Source organism: Suricata suricatta, chromosome 8 (assembly GCF_006229205.1).
Source record: "Suricata suricatta isolate VVHF042 chromosome 8, meerkat_22Aug2017_6uvM2_HiC, whole genome shotgun sequence".
In the NCBI taxonomy this organism is placed as follows: Eukaryota; Metazoa; Chordata; class Mammalia; order Carnivora; family Herpestidae; genus Suricata; species Suricata suricatta.
The window spans coordinates 133,084,886-133,109,449 of NC_043707.1; the positions used below are offsets into that span (position 1 = coordinate 133,084,886).

General features: G+C 50.7%; 1 protein-coding gene across 5 annotated transcripts in view; it reads right to left on the reverse strand.

Annotated features, from left to right (window-relative positions):
* TNFRSF8 (TNF receptor superfamily member 8) overlaps positions 1 to 24,564 on the reverse strand; it is a 58,846-nt gene that overhangs the window by 13,887 nt on the left and 20,395 nt on the right. For 3 of the 5 annotated variants that reach the window (XM_029949281.1, XM_029949277.1, XM_029949282.1), the window contains 9 exons: positions 18,963 to 19,115; positions 15,242 to 15,335; positions 14,718 to 14,878; positions 12,471 to 12,587; positions 9,831 to 9,983; positions 3,479 to 3,572; positions 3,136 to 3,281; positions 1,221 to 1,322; positions 1,040 to 1,093 (listed from right to left, as the gene is read on the reverse strand). In XM_029949281.1, the coding sequence (XP_029805141.1) occupies positions 1,040 to 1,093; positions 1,221 to 1,322; positions 3,136 to 3,281; positions 3,479 to 3,572; positions 9,831 to 9,983; positions 12,471 to 12,587; positions 14,718 to 14,878; positions 15,242 to 15,335; positions 18,963 to 19,098 (1,057 nt within the window). In that variant the 5' untranslated portion in view covers positions 19,099 to 19,115. Of the gene's footprint in view, positions 1 to 1,039; positions 1,094 to 1,220; positions 1,323 to 3,135; positions 3,282 to 3,478; positions 3,573 to 9,830; positions 9,984 to 12,470; positions 12,588 to 14,717; positions 14,879 to 15,241; positions 15,336 to 18,962; positions 19,116 to 24,528; positions 24,559 to 24,564 lie in introns of those variants that run through there. The other 2 variants (XM_029949279.1, XM_029949278.1) reach the window with 2 other exon arrangements.

A 24,564-nucleotide genomic window follows, 5' to 3' on the forward strand; every position in this document is an offset into this window, starting at 1 on the left:
CAAGCCTGCAGTCAAGGGCCACGCCTGAGCCTTGACGGCTGTGAGGCCCATGGGCACGCATCCACCTTTTCTGAGCCTTGCTGCCTCCTCGTGGGATGGCCATCATCACCCACCTCCCCTGGGGTTCCTGGGTCAGTGAGACCCTCCATGGGAGCCTGCCTCGAAACCAGAAAGGGAAGCTCAGACAATTCCCGCTCACTCCTTCCCTCATGGTCAGGGCCCGGCACACAGTAGGTGGTCAACGAGTGTTTACTACGGAGGCTGATGAAGACCTTGCCCTGCCTGGAAAGGGCTGCACAGGGGAGAAAAGGCTCTTGGGGCACAGATGGCTGGGACCCCTCCCCTACAACCCCCACACCAGGTGAGAGCTGGAAACAGGTCAGGGGCTCCCAAAGGTGGCCTGTAAAAGTTGGCCTGGAAGCTGGGCAGGGATCGGAGAGTAAGGGCCAGGGAGGGCTTCAGAACACCTTAGAATTCGGAAAGCCCTGAGATTGCTTGTGGGGAAAAAGGCCCCCAACACAGGCCAGTGTGTCGGCCAACAGCAGCCACCCGCTGCAGCGCGCAAACAGGGCCACCCTGACTGGTCCACACGCCGCCCCTCTCAAGTCCCACTGTCCCCCTTCTACAGGCGAGGAAACTGTGACACACAGGAATTAAGAAACTCACCCGAGGCCATGTAGCTGGTAAGTGGTAGACCCAGGATCCCAGCCCCATCAGTCTGCCCCACAGACCCCTCTGCCCTTTGCTGCCAGCGGGAGAAAGGAGGAAGGAAGGAGTAGGGAGTCTGGGAAAGAGGGGAAGGCATTCCGGAATGCCTCTCTGGGGGGCAAAGGGAGGAAAGGCTGAAAGACCAGGGGATCTTACACCTTCCTGCCAGAGCTCTGGGAGGACCGTGGGGGCTGGGCCGTGCAGTTCCCACCGCATCACACGCTCATGCCCGTTACAGATGAGGCTGTGGAGAGAGGGAGCCCCAAGCCCAGGGCCCAGAGCTGCTGCGTCTGTGTGGCCCAAGCAGCCCCTTGGACACGTGGACACTTACCCGCGGGCTCCAGTGTGGGCCGGAAGGTCCGGGCAGGGTAGCACAGGTGGAGCTCTGAAAGGATGGCAGAGTTGGCTGGAGGTGCCAGCCTCAGGGACCCTCAGAGGGCAAGGCAGGGCCCCAGCCAGGTTGGCACAGGGGGCCTGGCCCTTTCCAAGGCCCCCAGGACCCATCTACTCACTCTGCTGGATCCACTTCCTGCAGGCTGTCCAGTGGCACAGGAGGAAGGAGACGGACGCCAAGACTACCACTAGGATCAGGGCCATCCAGAAGAGCACAGGTCCTGGAACACAGAGGTGGCCCTGCACTCCCGGCCCTGATGCGGGGGGCCCAGAGGCCCCCACTGTGGCAGTGCACCAGGCGGCTTGCTGCAACCTCGTGGGAAGGCCCTCACCCAGACAATGTTCTCCTCCTGGGACACAGACGTCATGATGGCTGGCAGGACCTGGTCCTTCCCCGGGCAGGGACTGAAACCCAGACCCTGTGTCTCCCTGGTGTGGCCCTGATCCACCTGCCCTCCCTCACCTGTCTCTGGGATGCCCATCGGAGGAGTTAAATAGTTGACAGAAGAGCAAACCATTTCTAGACAGTGAGAAATTGAGGAGTCACGTGGCCAGAGCGATGGAACTGAGTTCCAAAAGGTTATGGTCTAGGGGCGCCTGCATGGCTCAGCTGAGCATCTGACTTTGGCTTAGGCCATGGTCTCATGGTTCATGGGAGTGAGCCCAGCAATCAGGCTCTGTGCTGATAGCTTCGGATCCTCTGCCCAACTCTCTCTCCGCCCCTCCCCTGCTTGCAGACTTTCTCTTAAAAATAAATAAACATCTACAATCAACAGCAGCAACAAAAAAGAAGTCACAGTCTTGGTAGCCATGGAGGAGGACACGTGCCATTTGGGTCCCCCAGTAGCCGGTGGCACCTTCAGTGAGGCCAGAGTCAGGGTGGGGCGGGCAGAGCAGGGAGGCGGGGGACATGGGGAGTATGGGAGGACTCCCAGCCCCCCTCCAGGTGAGAAGCTCCGTGAGAGCGGGCACAGGGTCTTCTCTGCACATAAATACACTCAGCGAGTGTTCCCTGAATATAGTGCAGGCACTGCTACCACCTCCATTTTTACAAATGAGGGAGACTGAGGCTTGCAAAGATTAAGTAACTCACTTAAATGGCAGAAGGTAATAGCAGAATCATGGCTGGGGCCAGGCCAGGGTGGCTCCAGAGCCTACACGCTTACCTGCTAACTAAGTGTGTGTGTGTGTGTGTGTGTATTTTTTTTACAACTTAGTACTTAAACTACTCCTTTTTTTCTTTTGTCCTTTATAAAGATCGGACACCTGGTTACTGTTTTTGAAAGTCCAGTTTTAGATGTTAAAAAGTAGCATGTGCCATATATGTGATTTTCAAACTTTAGTGTACATAGGGCTCTCCTGGGGCCATGTTCAAAAAAGAATCTGGTCCAGTGGGGCTGGGGTGGAGCCCACAATTTGCTCCTCTAACAAGTTGCTGACGCTGCCAAGTCCAGAACCCGGGCTTTGAGGACAGCTGGCCGGAGAACTTCCGCCACCTAGTGTTTGATAAGAGAACTGCAAGCCCTAAAATGCGCACTTAGAAGGTCGTCCAGAAGGAGCCCTGCACGCGGCTCGCTGTCCTGCGCGCTACATGGCGTGACAATTTTACAGGTGAGAAAACCGAGGCTCAAAGGAATTAAGCAACTAGTCAAGGTCACATATCCATTCACCAGATATTTTTAATGGTCTCTCAAGTTTCTTCTTTTTATGAAAGTTTTATTTATTTAAGTGAACTAACTCTACACCCAACATGGGGCTCCAACTCATAACCCCGAGATCAAGAGCTGTATGTCCTACCGACTGAACCAGTCAGGCGCAAGTATTTTCTGAGTAGCAGTCACGGGCCCCGGGGGTGAAGCTGTGAGCAAACTGCCAGCTCACAAGACTGAGGAACAATCACCAGCCAGTGACAGCGCCGCAGGCCCAGCTTGAGAAGCCAGAACCCTGGGGTCGACCTTGGGCTGCCCCGCCCACTGGACGCTGCTGCCCAGGAAGACGCCTCCCTCCTCCCGAGGCAGGCCCTCCTTCCATTACCTGAAACCAGGATGGGCTTTCCCGTGGAGGAGAAAGAGATGGGAAGGCTCGTCGAAGTGAAGGTGTCTCCCCAGGCGTGCGTGATGCCCACTCCTTGCTCCTTACTGCTCTGGGGGTTGGCTGGGGAGGCCAGAGAGGCCGTGCTGCTGCCAGGAGAGAAGCCGGCGGGAAGACGGACGACCGAGATGCAAAGAGGGAAGTGTGTACACAGCAACCATTCCCAGTCATCCCAGCACAGAGCTGGACACACACCCTCCAAAATGACTTGCGAGCTCGGCACAGATCCAGCCCAGGCCCCGCCCCGCCCCAGCCCAGCTTCCCCAAAAAGGGACCAGGGAGTCACCTGGTGGGCGCCTTGCCACCCTCTGGGTTGGTGCTGCACTCAGGGCCAGACTCTGGGGGAGGCGGCTCCTGGGTGCCATCCCTCTCGGCTATACCTGCAGGGAGTGGTTGCAGAATCGGTGTCAAGGAGTCTCACCCAGCAGGACTGGTAACTTGCAGGGAAGTGGCATGGTGAGGCCGGAAGGACACTGCAGCCAGGCAGACCCAGGTCAGTGTCCTGGGCCTGTCTCCTTCCTTCTCTCCCTCCTTCCATGCAACAACTCTCTACTAAGCACCTACTATGTACCAGGGACCGTGCTGCCGGCTGGGACACAGCAGTGCACAAAACTGATCCCACTGTCAGGGGCTCGCAGGCTGGTGGGGCTCACAGATGTGATGCAGGTGCCACACGAAGGCACGTGGGCTCCTGAAATGGGACACTCAACGTCGTCTGACCAGGAAGGCTTCCCTTGGGAGGCGCTGCTGGGACGTGTGTATGGGTGGGGCTATCTAAGCAGAGGAACTCGAAAGTGGGGTGGCCCATAGGTGGGGGAAGGAGGAGAGCGAGTGCATGGGAGAGGCTGGTGTGCAGCCGCATTAAAACATGTACACAACTGTCTGTTGTACACAATTGTTCAGAGCTGCGCTCTTCATAGGAGCCAGAGGAGTGGAAACAACCCAAATGTCCATCACCTGGTAAATGGATAAATAAAATATAGTATATCAGCACCAGAATACTGTGTGGACGTAAGAGGAACAGAAGCACTAATTCATCTACAGCCTGGATGAACTCCAAAAGTATTATGTTCAATGAAAGAAACTCGACACAGAACACATATTCTGGAAATGCCCAGAAAAGGCTTATGCTGAGGGACAGAGAGTAGATCAGTGCTTGTCCAAGCTGAGGACAGACACAGGGGTTGACTACTACAGGAGTGAGGTCTCTTAGATCGTGGTGATGGTTTTACAAGTCTGTAAGTTTCTTTATAATCATTGAGTTATATGCACCTAAAACAAGCAGATCTTGTGGTATGTAAAGTATACAGCAATAGAGCTGTTCTTAAAAATTAGGTCTTTCTCAGGGCACCTGGGTGGCTGTTGGTTAAGCGTCCAATTCTTGATTTCGGCTCAGGTCATGATCTCACAGTTTGGGAGTCTGCGCCCCCGGCTGGGCTCTGCGCTGACAGCCTGGAGCCTGCTTGAGTTTCTCTCTCTCTTTCTTGCTCTCTGCCCCTCCTCTACTCCCTATCTTTCTCTCTCTCTCAATAAACAAATAAACATTTTTAAAAATTGGGTCTTTCTCGCCAAAGCAACGATTTAATTAGCAATGGGATGGGATCAGTAGGTTGAATCAAGGGTCCACTCCTCCTCAGGTCCGGGAGGTGTCTGGGTTCCCACGCACCAATGCCATGGCACTCAGACGTCTGGTCAGTGCAGCAGGATGGAGGTAACAGCGTGCCTGTTCCCAGCCTGGGCACTTCTGCACTTCCACCATTGCCATAAGGAGATGGTGCCCTGGGCAGGGAGTGGCCCCCACTGGTCCCACAAGGATGGGCAACACTAGAAGCAAACCCAAACCAAACCAACAAGCCCAGGCAAGACAGCAGAGTGCTCGGCTGGCCCACGGAGGAGCAGGAGCCAAACACTGAAACGTCACTGTTGTTTGTCAACCTCCAATCCTGCAGCTAGAGCTGGCTGAGACAGTCAGGTTTGTGTCTCAAAAGATCAAAGTCAAAAGGCTGCTCCTTATCTCCAGCCAACTGTGATCACACAGGAAGGTGGCTTGGAGGCTCTAGACCTTCTGATTTTATTTAAAAGAGAAACCTGGGGGCGCGTGGGTGGCTCAGTGGGTTAAGCATCTGACTCTTTATGTCAATTCAGATCATGATCTCACAGTCTGTGAGTCCGAGGCCCATGTCAGCCTCTGCACTGACAGTGAGGAGCCTGCTTGAGATTTTCTCTCTCTCTCCCTCGCCTGCTCACGGGTGCTCACTCTTTTAAATAAATAAACTTATATGTAAATGAATAAATTTATGTAAATGAATAAATTTAAATACTATCTCCTGATATTTAAATGTAGCCTCAATTTTGAAAGTCTCTTTCTTTTGAAATCAACTTTCTTAAGGCATAATTTATATAGAAGAAAATGATGATGAGTTTTGAAGAATGCATACACCCATGTTAACTCTAACTCCTTTGAAGATCTACAACATTCCCACCATTCCAGAAAGTTCCCTAGTGCCCTCCGGCCTCTCTCCAGGACAGCTTCAGTGTGAGCTCCCTGAGCAGACATCCTGCTGGAATCCGGCAGCAGAACTTCTCTAAGTGGAGACAGACCCAGTGCTTCCTGGATGCCTCTGAACCTCGCTGTGTGTCCCGCACCTCTTCTGTAGCCCTCCTCCTTCCTCCTTCCTCCCTGGGCTAGTGGCCCTCCCTTTCCTTCCTTCTTTTGATCCGGAGGTGAACAGCGGTATCGTTTAGCCCCTACTTAGTCTGCCTGTGGTCTCTGGTAAAGGCCCACTGAAAGAGGGAAAAAAAAAAAAACAACTACCTACTCTTAGTCCCAATTTAGAACTAAAAAGGATATTATCTACCAGATTGAAATATTTCTCTTTAAATCCAACCTTCATATTTGGAGCGTGAATTTCTTGTCAGCTTTCTATTTTCCCTAGAGTTTTCAATTGTCTTTCTTTTTCTTGTTGATAAAAGAATAATGTGCCCTCACCATATCAAGTTCTTCAAATGTACTACTCATAAAGTTTACCGCAATTCTTTCTTTCATTCCCACAAACAAGATACTTTGCTGGAGCCCTCCTCCATTTTTCCATTCTTATCTGGCTCAACTGGTCTGCAACACAGCTATCATCCTCGGACTTCCCTTTCTTGCTCCCCTGGAATAGAGTCACTGTTTCCTAGATTCATTGATTTTTGTTATTGTCCCTTGTTTAGCTGGATTATATCTTCAAGTAACTCTAAAAGGGACACATGAGGGAAAATCTTTCTGCCCTTTTATGTCTGGAGATGTTTTTGTTCTGCTCTCAAACTTATTTGTATCTTAACTGAAAATTCTAGGTTCAGAACTAAGAAGGAGCTGATGTGGCCTGGTGGAGAATAGTCTGGGCTAAAACTCGGGATCCTGGTGTTCCAGCTCTAGCTCTGGCCCTATCATTCTCTCCTGGCCCTATCATTCTCTCCATCTGGAAAACTAGGTTGTGAGATCAGATCACAGGTGGTAGAAGGTTTTGAAAGACATTCTGTGTGGCCATCACAGTGCCCCCGTCATCCCTCTCCTGGGCATTCACTCATGAGAGACAAAAATATATATTCACACAGAATTGTACAAGAATGTTTGCAACTGCCATATTCATAATAGCTCCAAACTGGAGGGTCCCTGGGTGGCTCAGCTAGTTAAGCATTTGACTTGCTCTCGGCTCAGGTTATGATCTCATGCTTGTGGGGTTCTAGCCCCACGTCAGGCTCTGTGCTGACAGCATAGACCTTGCTTGGGATTCTCTCTCTGCCCCTCCCCCCACTTCTCTCTCTCTCTCTCTCAAAAATAAAGTAAAATAAAAAAGCTCCAACTGGAAATTACCCAAATGTCTGTCAACTAGTGAATAGATAAATAAATACGTTTCTTATGTCTAGGTGTGGGTAATCTTCATTTATCCTGCTTTGCTCTTGATAAGTCCTTTCAGTCTGAAGTCGCATATTTTTCAGGTCGAGTATGCAAGGAAAGTTGGGGCACCACTGTGGGTACGAGGCCCGGAGCACACAGTGACCAAGTCAAGAGGGCCATGAGAAATGGGAATGCAGGAGACTCAAGACTTGGGGTAGGGGTGCCTGGAGGGAATTATGGCAGTTCTGCTGACAGGGGGCCTGGGGTGTACCAGTGTCCCCATTGAGAAGGCCACACCAAGGTGTGGGGCTAGGAGGTTGCAAGGGACTGTCTACTCTGGGAGCATGACTGGGACCAGACGACCCCACCTGCATGCCCTGCTGACAGAGTGTGCAGCAAGAGCAAGAGAAAGTAAATGCAGAAGAAAGAAATCCTTCTTCCTGCAACGGCTACCTGGTGCCCTCTCTGGGCAAAGCATAACACCATGCTCACAAGGGGAAGTGTGCAGAGTCCAGTCCTGCACCGCACAGTGGGCGCTCAGGGTGCACTGAGGCCTGAGAGGCAACTACTGGTAACAAGCACACTTTCTAAAAGCCATTTTTTTTTCTTGGCCCTCTATTTCTTATTACTTCTTTTTCATTGTGTTCTGTCCTCACTTTATCGATGTAACAACTTCTTGAATTTTTCTGTAGACACTAATTTTCTATTTATTTTTTAAAGTTTATTTTGAGAGAGTGAGCAGGGGAGGGGCGGGGGGGGGGGGGAGAGAATCCCGAGCAGGCTCCTTGCTGTCAGCACAGACCCCGATGCAGGGCTGTATCCTGTGAACCTCTAGATCATGATCTGAGCAGAGATCAAGAGACACATGGCCGACTGAGTCACCCAGGGGTCCCCTGTGGACACTAATTTAAATGTTTTAACTTCTACTGCTATTCCTGAAGAAGTCCTATTGCTGCATCCACAGTAAGTCTTTCTGTTAATGGATCTTGCTATTCTCCTTCATGCTGCTGGTTTTCCTTATCAGTCTGGATATCTTTACTGCTCACTCATATTTACTTAAAAAGAACTATGCTGAGGGGCGCTGGGTGGCTCAGTAGGTTGAGCTTCCAACTTTGGCAGAGGTCATGATCTCACAGTTCTTGAGTTCGAGCCCCATGTCAGGCTCTGTGCTGACAGCTCAGGGTCTGGAGCCTGCTAAGGATTCTGTCTCTCTCTCTCTCTGTCCCTCCCCCACTTATACTCACTCTCTCTCTCTCAAAAATAAATGTAAAAAAAATAATAATAAGTTTTCAAGAAAGAACTATGCTGAATATTCCAGCACCTCCTTTTCCCAGTGGGTCTCTTCCCTGAGCAGGAGGTCCGCCGGGAGCTCTGGGCCCATGGTGGGGAGTGCGGGCCGGCGGTCTCCACTTCAGGGTGACTAGCAGGGGTAGCCTATCGACGGGGCATACTCCCAAATACACAACCGAAGGGGGCTTTACACCAGGGGACAGTACCACCCCGGCAGCCCTCAGTCTCCCTAGATAATCCTTCAGTGTCTTTAGCCAAAAAGTTGATGATTTTCACCAGAGCATGAAAGCTCAGGTACTGTCTGTTCAGGCTGGTCAGTGTCCATGCGCCACTGTGGCAAGCTTTCATTTTTATCTTCAAGATGAAGTTGCAAGGCTCTCTACTTTTCAATTCTCCACTTCACTCCCATCCCATGCTTCATTTTACTTGCCTGCTCTGAGCCCAGATCCTCTCTGGGGGTCTTCAAACCAAGTTATCCTCTTTTCCCGCAGCACTCACGGAGTGAGTCCGGGGGTGAGCTTTCCTCCCCCTGGTTTCATCTGTCACCACCCTTTCCTCTGTTTTCTACCTTCTAGAAATTTGCTGAAATTTCCTGTCTACTGATTAACCTTTCCCCCACAGCATCAAGAATTTATAATTGTTTGCACTCTGGCAAATGTCTACCATCTTTTTTTTTTTTTTTTGCTTTTTGTTTTGTTTTGTTCTTTAAGTAAGCTCTACACCCTACAAGGGGCTTGAACTCACAACCCCAAGGTCACAAGTCCCATGCTCTACCGACTCAGCCAGCCAGGCGCCCCAAATGACTACCATCTTGAGCTGGAGCCATCTTCAAAAATTTCCTATTGATCCATATTGAGTCATAAAACAGCCTTTCAAAAAGAAGTCAAGATTTTACAAACTCAACAACTTCAAAAGAAGAATTTAAAAAAATATTACCAGAATCTCTTACCAAAATGCCAAATCTAAAGTTTTTCTTAGTTTCTTATGTTCTGAAGCACCTGGGTGGCTCAGTCAGGTAAGCATCCAACTCCTGGTTTCCGCTCAGGTTATGACCTCACAGTTCATGAGATCGAATGGGGCCTGGCACTGGACTCTGAGCTGAGCTGACAGTACAGAGCCCGCTTGGGATTCTCTCTCTCCTCTCTCTCTTCCTCAGACCCCCTCAAAATAAACAAACTTTTTTTAAAGTTTATTTATTTATTTTTAGTAATCTCTCTACCCAGTGCAGGGCCTGAACTCACAACCCCGAGATCAAGAGTTGCACGCTCTTCCGACGCAGCGAGCCAGGCGCTCCCAAATCCAGATTTTATTCCACGTACCAGATCCAACTATTGAAATAAAAACCAAAGCCCAAACGTGACCTAATTAACGGCTGGGTCTGGAGGTCATCTGCCCAGCTGGGGGTGGGGAGAAGTCCAGCTGTAGGGGCACAGACCCCAGCCCCTTGGCTGGGGTGCAGACTGCTTACCCTGGGGTTTGGTGGCCTTGCCTGGTGGGCAGATGGGGCGGGCGACACAGCGGGCACAGGAGTTGGCGGCTGAGGTGACACAGAACTTGCCAGGTCGGCATTCACAGACACGAGAAGAGTTCCAGGTGCAGGGTGTCCTCTCCACCAGGTCATCTACGGGACACAGAAGGGTCACCGGGAGAGATGTGGGATGGCAGGGGGTCCAGAGCACCCCCAGGAGGGCAGAGGAGCATCTGTCCAGAGGAAATGCTCCTATGACTGCTCTGTTGAGCAGAACTCTTGGCACACTCAAAATTGTTATGCTGAGTGAAAGAAGGCAAGAAAAAAAGAGTGCATACTATGTGAGTATGTTTATGGAAAATGCTAGAAAATGCAAACTCCTCCACAGTGGCAGACAGCAGAATGGTGACCTGGGAACGGACAAGGGTGAACAGCGCTGGGAGGGATGATAAGGAGCACGAGGAAACCTTCGGGGGGGGTGGAGGGTTCATTCGCCTCGACTGTGGCGATGGTCTCACCACTACACGCACACGTCACAACCTATCAGACGGCACCTTCAGACACTGCGCTGCTCTGCGTCAGTCGCCCCTCAGCCGAGCTGCTACGAGAGAACACTCTAGAGGCCCGGGTGCGCGGGCATGGGGCTAGAGGACCGCACACTGGCCACGCCCCCACCATTCTTTACAACCAGGTGATGGTCCATAACCGTTCCTGACTCTCCACTTCTCAGTATGTCTGAAATTTTCAATGATAGCAATACTCCCCCTGAACCAAATATTAGAGGTTTTGTAAAAGAAAACACATTATGCATTTACATAGGTTCGGAAATATTTTGTGTGTTCTACATGGGTGAAAACAGAGTTAATGCATTAGCTGATTAGACAAATGTGACTTGATCATTAAGGACTTTTCTTGGTCAGCAGGATACTTAAGAGACCTCAACTGATAAAGGACCTCACATTCTCCTCCTTAAACCTCCAGAGAGCGTGGGAAGCAGAGAGGATCTGGAGAATTTGTGTGGCGGGCCAGAGTGAGCTCAGCAGAGAGAGAGAGAGGAGAGGGGACAGTAAGAGCAGCTACTGGTATCACTGGGAGCATGTGAGGCAGCATTAATACAATAGAGTTGGGGGGGTAGTATTCTTAGCACTCTGCCCAGATTAACCTCGTTTAACCCATCTAATTCCTGCAACAGCTCCCTGGGAGTATACTATTATTGTGCCCATTTTACAGAGGAGGCACAGAGAGGTTAAGAAACTTACTTGTGTTTAAAAGCTGCAAAAGGTGGAGCCACGATTGGAACCCACCTGTGCTCTGAGCCCCCGACTGCACCCCACGGCTTCGCAGGGCTTTCATCCTTAGAGCTGAAGGAATGTCAGACCCCCAGCCACCTCCTGCTTCTCCATCTGATATGGTGGCTATGACAGATTGCGTTTTTCCAAAATGGCCAAAGCAATGTTTCTGGCCCATCTGCTTGTGGAGGCCTCTGCCACTTAAGCATCAAGAACCTTGATTTCTTTCCCTCCCGTTGACTCACGTGGGACTGGAGACTGCCTCAACAGGTAGAAAGTGGCAGAAGGGATGCCATGCGATTTCTGAGGCAACATCACCAAAAGGGTTATAGCTTGCCCCACCCCTGCCCCATCCTTGGAATCCAGCCACCAGGCCTTGAGGAGCGCAGAGTCAGCCACACAGAGGGCAACACAGAGAGCGCTGAGGCCCCGGCCTGTGGCTGGCATCAACCAGAAGGCCCATGAACGAAAATGCTTTCAGAGGATTCCAACCTCCAGCCTTCACGCTTTCCACCTGAAACGCCAGACATCCTGGAGCAGACACCTGCGGTCCCCCCAGTGCCCTATCTGAATTCTGACCCACAGAATTCATGAGCACAAAAAATGGTCCATTTATCACCACCAAGTTTTGATAAAACTTGCTATGTGGCCTCAGTAACTGGAACAGTGGCCCCCAGTGACAACAGTGTTCTTTCCTCTTTAGGCCTCCCTTGACTTCAGGCCATGTTGTTGTGTGAAAGAAACTCTGGACAAGGAGGCATAATCATGCATTCCCCGGGGCCTGGGCAGCTTCCCCTGCCGTTTGGGGCCCTCAGAGACGTCAGGGGGCAGCTGGTGTTGCCGGGAGGCTGTGGTGACCACACTGTGTACACAGCAGTCACCCAGCAAGTACCCATCCAAGGCGTGCTCTAAAGGACAGTGAATGACCACAGCCCAGAACCTCAAAGTTCAAACTCCGGCTCTGCCACTCTCAAAGCCTTGTGGCCTTTGTAAAGCCTCAGTACCCAAAGCCTCAGTTTTCTCCTCTATAAAGTGAGGGCAATCATAATCCATGCACCAAAGGACAGTTACCAAGAATAACAAGACCAGTTTAGAACAGGTAGGTTATAACAAATGCTTCCTTGCAGGAGTGATCAAATGGACACTCTCGGAAAAGTGGTTACCACCATCAAAACCCTATAATAATGACTGGACTAAGAAAATCTAACAGCTCAGAAATACTAGAGATGTGAGCTAGGCTCCTGAGGGCTGAGCAGTCCCAGAACAAACTCAAGGTTCCCCATCCACAGGTTCTCAGATAGGTCCCCCTGCTCCTAGAGGGAGCCCCTGGAGGGGAGACCACAGCTCTTACCTCCAGAACAGCTCACACAGGCCGTGCAGCGGCCGTCCCTGTCCAGGTAGTAGTCAGGCTCACACCGCTTCCTGCAGTCAGGTGACCCCTGCGGGCACGGCAGGTGCGGGGTCAGCCCTGGGGAAAGAAGCAGAGAAGCTCCAGGCCAGGCTGCCTTGGCAGAGACCCCAGCTCTTCGACTCAGTTACCACCACCAGCTCCATGGCCGGCTCCCAACTCCACACGTGACTGATCAATCTTCAGAGGGAGTCCTGAAGCCCAGAGAGGGAAGGAATGTGTCTGAAGCCACACAGGAGAAGAGCACTAACTGCCTCCGAACTGCCCCTCTGCTTCCAGTCCCTTCCCTTGTGATCTGTCATTGCCACTAGGCCAGAGCCCCCTCCCCACCCCCACTGCTAGGGCACCACCCTCCTCAAAACCCGGGGGCCACTTCCCTCTGAGATCAGCCACCAGGCAAGGATGCCGACTACCACAGCTTCTGCTCAGGGTGGCCCTGGGGTCCCAGGCGATGCAGGAAGGCAAGGAGAAGAGAGAAAAGAAGTGAGGCCAGGAGAGCAAGACACCAGGCTGTCATAGACAGATGACATCATTAGGTGCACAGATTTCCCAAAAGAATCCACAGATATGTTATTAGGACTCCCAAGTGCATTTAGCAAGGTAACCGGATACAATGTTATTACACCAAAATCAACTGTCTATACATTTGGGTTGAACCACATGAGATTGCTCTTTTGATAGGTCAGGCCGCCAAATATTGCCTATTGACAGGGTTCAAAACAACACTAACAGTGAAGACTTAGAACACGAAGTGCTGAAAAATAAAATACCATTGTCATCATCATCAGAGACATCAAATACCTTGAAATCTAACACAACATAAAGATGTAAATCATTCTATGTGGAAAATAATAAAATATTATTGGGAGAGACAAGTTCAAGCAGACCTAAGAAAAATTAAATAAACACATAAAATAAAGAAGACCTGAACAAGCATACGGCTTTCCCGTGTACTCGGACCTGTAAAAACATGGATTCTCTCTAACCTGATCTATGGACTCAGGGCAATCCCAATCAAAATCCCAACAGGACGTTCGTGGAATCTGAAAGGCTGATTCTAAAGCTGATGTAAAGATGCAAATTACCAAGAAGAGGCAGGACAGCGCGGAAGAACAGAGACAGAGAAGCTGCTCAACCACGAGGAGAAACTCCCGTGATCGAGACAGTATGGCATCCACACAGACCAGAAAGAACAATGGAGAGGAATATAAAGTCCGGATCATAGCCAGGCAACTACGGACCTTAGATCTACCCCAAAGGCGGCATGCAAATCAGCGGGGAAAGGACAACTGGTCTGAAAAAGGTGGTGGGTCAACTGCATATCCACGCGGCCACCTTCCACATGACCGCTGCCGCCGCCATACACAAAAGGTAGGCAGACAGCAGATCTAGCTGGGAAAGGCAAAAGAGTAACGATCCTAGAAAGCAAGGCAGGAAGTCTCTAAGGCCTTAGTGGAGACTTCCGTGAACATAAGGCAGGACCTAAGAAGAAAAGACGGATCTGTGTGACGACAGGAAAATTAAGAACGTCTCTTCAGCGGGGCACCCGGGTGGCTCAGTGGGTTGAGCATCAAACTACTGGTTTTGGCTCAGGTCCTGATCTCATGCTTCTTGGGATGGAGCCCATGTCGGGCTCCACACTGGCAGCACAGAGCCTGCTTGGGATTCTGTCCCCCACTCTCTATGCCCCTCCCCCGTGCTCTCACTCAAAATAAACAAACATTAAAAAGTCAATTAAAAATGAACAAGCATCAGAGACATGAAAACAAAGACTTGTTTATCACTGCTAATTACAGCCAAAGAGTGGAAATGACTCAAATATCCACACACTACCGGACACAGACAGTGTGTGCACACATACAACGGAAGCTGGTCAGTAACAAACAGGAGGGAACTGAGGACCCCGGGCCATCACCATGGGAACCAGGAGGGCATCATACCCACACCTGCGCCCTTGCCAGCCCCTCGGTGTATGGCACATAGGCGGCACTAGGCCGACAAATGAATGACTTCTTCCTTTATCCCCTCTGGCCCTCGAAGCCTGCAGCCCAAAAGGACCTAGAGACCCACTTCCCACCGGATCAGGACAGATCCGAGCCAGGCCAGTCGGCGCAGACCACCACACACAGGCTGCCTGCCAGTGAGACTCTGTGGGCCTGGTAAACAACCCACAGCTTCTCAAGAAATTACCTGGATCTGGTCTGGGCTTCCTCACGGGGGAGGCAGAGCTGGGGGCCCTCATCATTTTGGAATCACCTCTGGGAGTGAGGGCAGTGCCCCCTCCAAGTGGCATGGTCCTGGCACCGGAGCTCTCTGAGGTCACCAAGGGCCTGGCCTTGGCGCTGGTGCTGCTGAGAAAGAACCCAGATATGGCACTGTCAACCCTCCTGATGGGGCGAGGAGGTCTGAGCTCAGGGGTACCCACCTCCACAGGGACGGGGACCTCAGAGCCTCTGCCCACAGGGCCTGGAAGCCCCACTGTCAGGTCCCGGGAGCGAGCGCTGTGCTGTCTAGACCTACTCTCATGCACTCAGGCAGCATGGGCACACGGTGGGTGGGACGCAAGCGACAGTGGGGTTGACAGACAGGCACCCTGGAGTTCTGACACCCTGGGGGGACCCCACCCACACCACACCCAGCTGTGTCCTGGGCATCCTGAGGGCTGGGACAGCCCCACACCAAACTCAGCTGGAAGGGAGAGGGCCGGGAGTCACCTGGTGGGCGCCTGGCAGTCTTCTGGGCTGGTGCACCGGCCAGGGCTGGTCACCGGGGAAGGCGGCTCACACACAGTATCCTCCTGTGCTGTGCCTGCAGGGAACAGCAAGGCAAGGTGGAGAGATGTGCTGCTGAGGAGCTGCAAGGCTCTGGGAATACATCCTTTACCACCACAACCCACAGCTCGGAATGAGCTGCTAGGAAACGCAGTGGCCACCTGGTGTTTGCCCTGCCCAGCATCCTTCCCCCTTGGGCTAGAGCTTCCTGATTCTCCCAGGAATACTCTCCCCAGACTCAGCATCTGTGCGCGGGGCTGAGGCTCACTCACCACCCCTCCCTTCCAAGAGTAAACCCAGATGGGTTGGACCATCAATCCTTTTGGTCCAAACTGACCATGAGAAACTAGTTCAGCGACAGGCACATGACACAGCCAGGCCCATGAGGTTCAATAGCATGGTTTCGATTCTGGTAGTTGAAAGTGTAGGACGAAGAAGCTGTCATTTACTGGGGGTGGGTGGGAAGCAAGCTTGGATCTGGGGGACTAGACATGAGAAATCGGTAAAACACAGAGCTCCTGGATCCAGAGATGCCTGACACTACCAGTGCCAGTCCCAGACTTTGCAGTTACATGAGCCAAAAATTTTGAGATTCTGTTACTTGCAACCCAAAGAACCCTGAAGGCCCCTGGCTGCAAACACAGTAAAGAGGAAAACACACAGCACTTTCCATCAAGCCGAGCTGGGTTTGCTGCCACCCCATCGTGTCCTCGCTGTGCCCATCACACTGTGTTGTACAGAGTAAATGCCCGGTGAGCAGCATGTCCTTTTCCCCATCTGGGCCCTGTCCCATTGCTTAGAAAGAGGCCCCCGTGTCGGATTATGATCTGAAGATCAGTGGAGGGGCCTGAACTATGCTGATGTATTCCTGAGTGCACTGGGCTTGAGGCCTGGGTGTGACATTCAAACCCTAGCTCAGACATTCCCTGTAGTCTCGAGCAATTTACCCACCATCTCTGGACCTCAATTTCCCCAGTGCTAAAAGGGGGCTGCTTCCATCCGCCCTACGGAGTTTTGAGACTATCAGGATGGAACCCCTAGCAAGCCGGCGCACACTGCTTCACTCTGGGCTGGCGCTAGAGCAGAAAACCTGTCCTCCGACAGCGGGAGAGCCGTCTGTGGGGGTGTCCACGGCAGGGACCAGAAATTAGCCAGTAGCGCTGTCCCACAGAACCATGATGTGAATCACACTTACATTTTAAATTTCCAACTAACCCCATTTCAAAAAGTAAAAAGAAAATAAAAGGTAAAAAGAAACACATGAAATTAATTTACTGTATATGTCCCAATACCCAGTACCCAATACTCCATCCGCTACCCAGATGGAGCCTAAAATGCAGAGATAGATAATCAATATAAAAATAATTATTGAGATGTTTTACATTTTTACATGCTAAGTAGTGAGGTCAAGTGCATGGCCTGCAACTGGCCACATTTCAAACCCTCCAGGGAGGCATGTGGCCAGTGGTACCACCAGGGGCAGCACGTGTCCAGGGATGGCAAGGAGAGGCCTCAGGCGCCACCATGCGGCAGTCCCAGGAACACCACCAAAAGGGCCTTGCTGGCAGCAGTGGGTCCACAGGCGCTGGCTCCACCAACAATCTCTAAGCTACTGTTAGCAGAGATGCAAGGTTCAGAGCTGGAAGGTCCCCCAAGTCCATCTAGTGACAACTTTACATTCACAGACGGGACACTAAAGCCCAGGACGGGCTGGGAACATGCCCCTCGGTGTGGGCAAACAAGACCCCAGGTACCCGATGCCCAGCCCAGAGCATTTCCCACTCCCCCTCCTGGCCCTATTTGCAGGTGGTGGCTTCCACATGCCCCTCAGGAAAGTGTCTTGTGGACCCAGGGAGGACTGGACCACATCTGAGCCCCACCACCCCCATCACTGATCTCTCAGGGGCCCCCACTCCTTCAGCCAATATCTCTGCAGAGCACACTCTGGGCCTGGCCTTTGATCAGGCACTGGGGAGATGACCTTGACTCTCACGAATCTACAGCTCAGGAAGGGAGGCCAGCAGTGATCAAACCAACACAAACACCCGTGTTCACACACCTGTGGGAAAAGGACTCTGTGATGAGAGGTCACAATGGAGATGTGACCTGGGACAAGGCACGGCAGGCCTCTTGAGGAAGTGCTGAGTGGACGGAGAGGCCAGGCAGAGCAGGTGGTGACAGAGTGACCAGGACGAAAGGGTGTCCTGAGGGGACAGCACGCACAAAGGCCTGGTACAAGGGAGAAGCATCGCACGTCCACGGAACCGAAAGCGAGCAGACCAGAGGAACCAAGAGTGTAGCGGCACTGGCCTGAGCCTGATCTGGAGGAGGGAGGGCGACTGGACACAGGGTCGTGGGCAGGGTCACGTCCTCGAGACGGCTTGTGGGACGATGGCCTGGGTGCCCTTTCCCCTAGTCCTCCCACTACGGAAAGCTATAAAGTGTGTGTGTGTGTGTGTGTGTGTGAGTGTATGTATGTATAAAACATACACATAATTATGTATAAAACAAAGAAGACTCTGACAGTGGAGAGGATTTGGCAGCCCTGGGAACCCCAGGAAGGACACAGTGGTGGTGAGTCCCCTGTGGTTCCTCTTTGATCCCAGATCCCAGACTCGGAGTCTGATAAACCAGGAGCCCAGAAATGCCAACGGGCACAGAATTAAAGAAAGAAGTTCCTCCAAACACCTGTTCTGTTTTGCCGAAGGATCGTGCCATGCCGCTGTAGGAATGAGAAAACACTGAAGGGTTCTTATGGCAGGTGTGTGGCGGTGAGAGAGACAGACAGAAGCAGACGCGGTAAAGCAGGGCGGCTCTGCCTGTCTGCCACAGCAAGGACAGGAGGAAGTGGGGGTGGGAACGGGAGAGAGAACTGGGGACAACATCTGAGGGATGGGCTGGCTGTGGGGGGTGAGGGGAGGATGGCTGAGGGCAGAGAGGGCGGTAAGGCTGGGGGTTTGGAAAAGCGTCAGGTGAGGAATGGGAACGCCAAGGGTACTTCCCTCCCCAGTGGGCTCGACTCCTCTGTTCCAGCCTGCAGCCTCCCCGCAGGTGGGGCTGCGGCCGCTCCTGGGCCCCGCTCCGAAGCCCACGCTCTCCTTACCTCCCTCTCAGAGGGGCTCTCAACATCACCTACATCACATCTGCGGCCCTTACCTCCTTTCTGGCCTGAGCTTCCTTGTTCTGTCACCAAATCAGAAGCTCAGACATGGTAAGGAATTTGCCTGAACTCACACAGCAAGTTGGAAAAGAAATCCAAGTTTCTCAGCCCCTCTAACTCCCAATGCCTCAACTGTGAATTGGGAAAAACAGCCTGAACACTCTGGGAAAATCCCAGGACAGAAAACTTGAGGATTGCTGTTGTTTTTCAGGCATCAGAGAACCTGTGCCCCCAGGTGTCCACTAAGTCAGCTCCCCACCGCCAGGCCTGTGTCTCAGGACATCAGGCTCTCTCTGAGCCTCAGACCCAAAGTGCAGGGAAGAGGCTGCAGGGGGCTCAGAGTAATTGGTGCACCTCTGGCATCTCTAAAGGAGACAAATCTAAGGAACCAACAGGAAGGAGGAAGGAGGAGGTCAGAGGTCATCTGGAGATCTGGGGCAGATCTGGGGGAGGGGTACAGCCTGGCACAGATCTTGGTGCTGGGCTGAGGGTGGGGATACTTACCCTGGACCTTGGCAATCAACCCTTGAGGGCACACGGTGTGGGGGATGCAGCGGGCACAGGAGTTGGTGGCTGACGTGGCACAGAACATGCCAGGGCGGCACTCACAGACGCGGGAGGAGTTCCAGGAGCATGGCATCTTCTCCACAAGATCGCCTAAGGGGCACAGAGAAGGGGCATGGGAGACAGTGGGAGGACCAGGGAAGGGATCCAGGGAGCCTCAGGGACAGCCTGCAGGTGAGACAAGACATTAATCTGCTTCCTCTGGGGCAGGGAGCCTGCATGCCCGGCCATTCTTTCCAGGGGGCTCCCTCAATGAGCAAGATGGCAGGCGGGGCTATGAGGTAGCCTCCAGCTCCGCCCATATCCCTGGATGTCATTACAATTGTATTAAAAACATTAATAATTAATTAATGATCATTAATTAATTAATGATCCTTAAATGCATACTGCTACGTGAAAGAGTTAGTCTGAATAGGCTACATGCTGTGTGATTCCAACTCTGACATTCTGGCAAAGACCAAACTTTAAAGATACTAAGTAGATCAGTGGTTGCCACGGATTAGGGAGGAGAGCCCTAAATCCAATGTTCACAGCAGTAGTGTTCATAACAGCCAAAAAGTAGATATAACCCAAATGTCCACGAACCAATGACTGGATAAGCAAAACATGGTATATCCATCCAAGGAAACAGTGCTCAGCTAAAAAAAGGAATGACCACCGGTCCCACAACATGGATGAACCTTGAAAACACTGCAGAGGGAAGGAAGCCAGTCGTGAAAAGCCACATATTGCACGATTCCATTTAGCTGAAATGCCCAGGGTAGGCAAGTCCACAGAGACACACTGTAGATGAGTGACAGTGAGGACGTGGAAGATGGGAGAACTGGGAGGGAAGGGGTTTCTTCTGGGGGAGGTGGGAATGTTCTGAACTCAGTGCTGGTGTGCCACGTTGTGAATAAATTATATATACACACACACACACACATACATATGTCATATTGCACACGTTAAAATGGTGAATTTTAGCAGCTCCTGGCTGGCTCCATTGGTAGACTATGGGACTACTGATCTGAGGTTCATGAGTTCAAGACCCATGTTGGGCATAAAACTTACTTCAAAAATAAATAAACAGTGTAATTAAAATGAATTTAAAAGAAATAAATGGTGAATTTTATCTCAAGAGAAAAACAACACAGGTATAAGTAATTAACAAATGCAAACATTCCTGAAAAGCAACATAGAGCACCCGTGATCAACCAGAAATGCCGACTTCCTGAAATATGGAAGGCAGACGCGATGCATGGAAGAAAGAGACCGAAGCCCAAAATATACCCGAGAGGATCATTCTGGGAGAGCCTCTGGGGTGGGGTACTCCGGTCTCCGAGTGGGTGAGGGCAGAGGCAGGCCTCAGGGAAGCTGGGGGGCGTGCCCCAGGAGCACCCACGCTTCTCATCCACGGATGCCACAGACCCAGAAGCCCAGCATTTCCCCCGGGAGACTCTCAAGTGACACAAGGGGACAATGCCCTGGGCTGGTCTTACCTGGGAGGCAGGGACCCTGCAGACCTAGACGATCAGCCACTTACAGAACCCCTCCAGTCATCATCAGATAGGATGTGCAGAACTAGAGGTCACCACACACGACAGAAAACCAGCACCAAGAAAAAAAGACCTGCAAACTCACAAGAACTCTTGAGAAAGCACATAACGGAAAACAAAAAACAAAACAACAACAAAACAAGCTGTTAGAATCAGTACAATTAATCTTCTCAGGAATTGGCAGCTATAAAACAGAATCCCCTGGAGCTCAAGGAAGGAAGCAAAGGCACCTGAAGCCATAAAAAGAAGACCCCTGGAGCACAATCATGTTGTCACCAATTCAAGTGGGCTCCCAGAAAGACTACATTTCCCAGCCTCCCTTGCAGTTTGCTTTGGGTCATATGATGGTATTCTGGCCAATGGGATGTGGACAGATGATAAGGGCTTCTCCCAGGCCTGGCCCCTAGAGCTATCTCAGGAGGCTCTGTCATCTCTCTCTTCCTTGCTGTGGTTGCACTGGGGTAGCCCCTAACTCTGGCCTGCACCCCAGAAGCAGTGCTGACAAAGAGAATAAAATCCTGAGAATTCTAGAAAATCTAAGAGAGAAGCAGGCTTTTGAAGGCAGTGGCCTTCCCTGGAAAATTCATGGAAAAAACCCTTAGAAGGGCCTCTGGGTGGCTTAGGTGATTAAGCCTGGGATTCTTGAGCTCAGTTCAGGTTTTGATCTCAGGGTCATGAGTCAAGCACCGCACTGGCCTCTGCACTGGGCATGAAGCCTACTTAAGAAATACCCCCCTCCCCGCCCCCCAGAGTAGTTGCCCAAACATGGCTATCACAGGCCTGAGCAAAGGTGGGAAAGGTGCAGGACTGGCTAACTTTCAGGAAGGCAGGCCCGGCGGAAATCAGCAGAGGCCCGGGAGGGGGCTACACCTTTCTGCAGCAGCAGGAGCTCTGGTAAAGACGCTCTCACAGAAGGGAAGGCAGATCTCTGCTCCAGCAAGGATGACACTCGTCTCTGACTGCACTTGGCCTCCCACCCAGGTCCTCAGACTCCTAAACTCAGTTTCATAGTAACACTCAGGATTCCACAAAACATTAGACAGGATTACCACATGATCCAGCAATTCCACTGCTAAATCTATCCCCAAAAGAACTGAAAGCAGAGACTCGATCACATATTTGTACACTGACGTACACAGCAGCAGTATTCACAGTATCTGACCACAGAAGGACCCCAGTGTCTATCAATATGAATGCATAACAAAACATGGTAGATCCAGCCAACGGAATATTATTCTGCCTTGAAAAGGAAGGAATTCTGACACCGGCTACAGTGGCTTGGAGATGTTATGCAAAGGAAATAAGGCAGTCTCCAAGGATAAATACTTTATGATTCTACTTATATGAACTTCCTAGAGTAGGGGGTGCCTGGGTGGCTCTGTCGGTTAAGCCTCCCACTTTGGTTCAGGTCATGATCTCATGGTTCGTCAGTTCAAGCCCCATGTCAGGCTCTGTGCTGACAGCCTGCTTTGGATTCTGGGTGTCCCTCTCTCTCTGCCCTCCTCTGCCAGCACACACTCTCTCTCTTTCTCTCAAAAAGAAATAAACATTAAAAAAAAAAAAGAGCCTTCAAGAAAAATTCAGAAAGAGTGAAGCTGTGGTCAATGTTCTCATATTGTGCAATAAATAAATTTAAATAGCAAACTAATACTAAAATGCCAAAGGACTGTGGGTTACAGAAAAGAATAAAAATGCCATAGGCAATAACAAAGTAAAAAATGTAAGTATAAGTCAGGAAGAGGAGAGGGAGGAGGCAAGCTCATTACTTCATTTTTCATCACAGGAAGCCCATCTACTCTACCCCATCCAAAATCTGAAACAAGCAGAACATGACTTTACCACAAGACACAGTTGTTCCTTAAATGATTCCTAACTGCTCTTGATTTTCAACACATGTTAATTTTAGAGCGTTTTCTTAGAAACTGCTGTCTCTTCTGATCATTTCATTCTTTTTTAATTTTGCCTACTTCTTCCTCTGATACATTTAAATAAATTAAATGTAATCACTTGAATGCCATCACTATGACCCCATCCTCTTAAAAATCCCTTTTCTCGGGGTGCCTGGGTAGCTCCGTCAGTTGAGTCTCTGACTCTTGGTATCTGCTCAGATATCAGGGATCCAGCCGCTCGCTGGGCTACGTGCTGAGCACAGCTGCTGCTTGAGATTCTCTCTCCTCCCTTCTTCCCTTCTCCCCTGCTCACTTTCTCGGTCTCCCTTTAAAATATATAATTTCTTAAAATCCTTTTTCTCTCTGTGTGTATACTCTGGCTGGCTACAAACCTTCCCATTTTCTTTCTTTCTATATAGAGATAGAAGTATCAGTCTGACATCCAATGATGGGAAATGGGCAGAGTTGGCCTACTTCCTTACACTACTGTATTGCTTGAATTTTTTTAATAGTGAATGCGTATAACCTTCATTTCATGCAACACCATTACTAATTTTTTTAATGTTTTTTTTTTTTTGAGAGACAGAGAGAGACAGTAAGAGCAGGGGAGGGTCAGAGAGAGAGGGAGACACAGAATCTGAAGCAGGCTCCAGGCTCTGAGCTAGCGGTCAGCACAGAGCCCGATGCGGGGCTCGAACCCACGGACTATGAGATCATTACCTGAGCTGAAGTCGGACGCTTAACCGACTGAGCCACCCAGGTGCCCCCATCACTAATTTTAAAAACTCAAAGATACAGCAGAGAAATGTTAACATGGACAAAGATGTATGGCAATATCAATATCAAACACAAATGGAATTAAGGCAGATACATTATAAGGAGCAAAGAGGTATATTTCATATTTCATGCTGATGAGAGGTCAACCACCAAGAAAACACAGTATTCATAAAGTCTGTACCTAATAACACAGCCTTGACATACAGAGAGAAAAAAAAAATAGAACCCAATGAAAACTGAAGAAACACAGGCACAGAGAAGATGGATTTTAACACATCTATCTCAGACAACAAACTTTGGGAAGGTGACAAGAATAAATAAAAATGTTTAAAAAGCATATTATTTTGGGGCATGCGCCTGGCTGGCTCGGCTGGAACAGCATGGGGCTCTTGATCTCAGGGGTCATGAGTTCAAGCCCCACGTAGGGTGTAGAGATTACTGGAAAAAAAAAAATAAACTTACAAAAAATGTTTTGAAAAGATTGCATTTTACTCAAAAACCACAATTAAGAAGCTTGACCTAATAGGTATGCACAGAATTTTGTACACAACAAACAGAACATACATTTTTCTCTAAACACACTAAAACAGGCTTTAGAAATATGCCATCTATTAGGGAACAAGAAAACTCAACAAATTTCCCAGCCCCACCTCACAAAACACCCACACAGAACAAAACAAACACCAGGGAGCACACAAACCACATTCACCCACCCAACTAAGAAAGTCACAACGGAAGTGCTCAGTGGAAGGAAGGATCTCCTGAAAGCACCTGTGGTCGGGGTCGTAGGCAGAGAGCGCAGCTCCTGGTGCCAGACCACAGCTCACGCTCCCGACCGGCCCCACTAAGACTTCTGTAACCGCGCCCAGGCCCTTCACCTCCCCAAGCCTGGGCCTCCTCACTGTAACGCGGGGATGAGAAGAGAAACTTCGGGGAGCCTGGCTGGCTCCGTCTGTAGAGCGTGCGACTCTTGATCTCAGGGCCATGAGTTTGAGCCCCACTTTGGGCAGAGCGATTACTTAAAAAAAGAAAAACAAAATCTTCTCCTAGGAGTCTTATGAAGAGTGAACTCAATAAATGTGAGTTCCTCCCTTGAAGAAACAGGTTAACTAAGTCTCTCTAAAAAAAGATGCAAAACATAGTGGCTGATCCCAACTCACAAATCCAGAGGGGTAAACTGAGGCACCAGGGGGCCAACCTGGAGTCCAGGCACCATACCTTTATGTTCCCCACCATGTCAGCCACCCACTGCCGGGTCCCGTCCCTAGAAGCTGCCCCTGGAGGGGAGACCGCGGCCCTTACCTCCAGAACAGCTCACACAGGCCGTGCAGCGGCCGT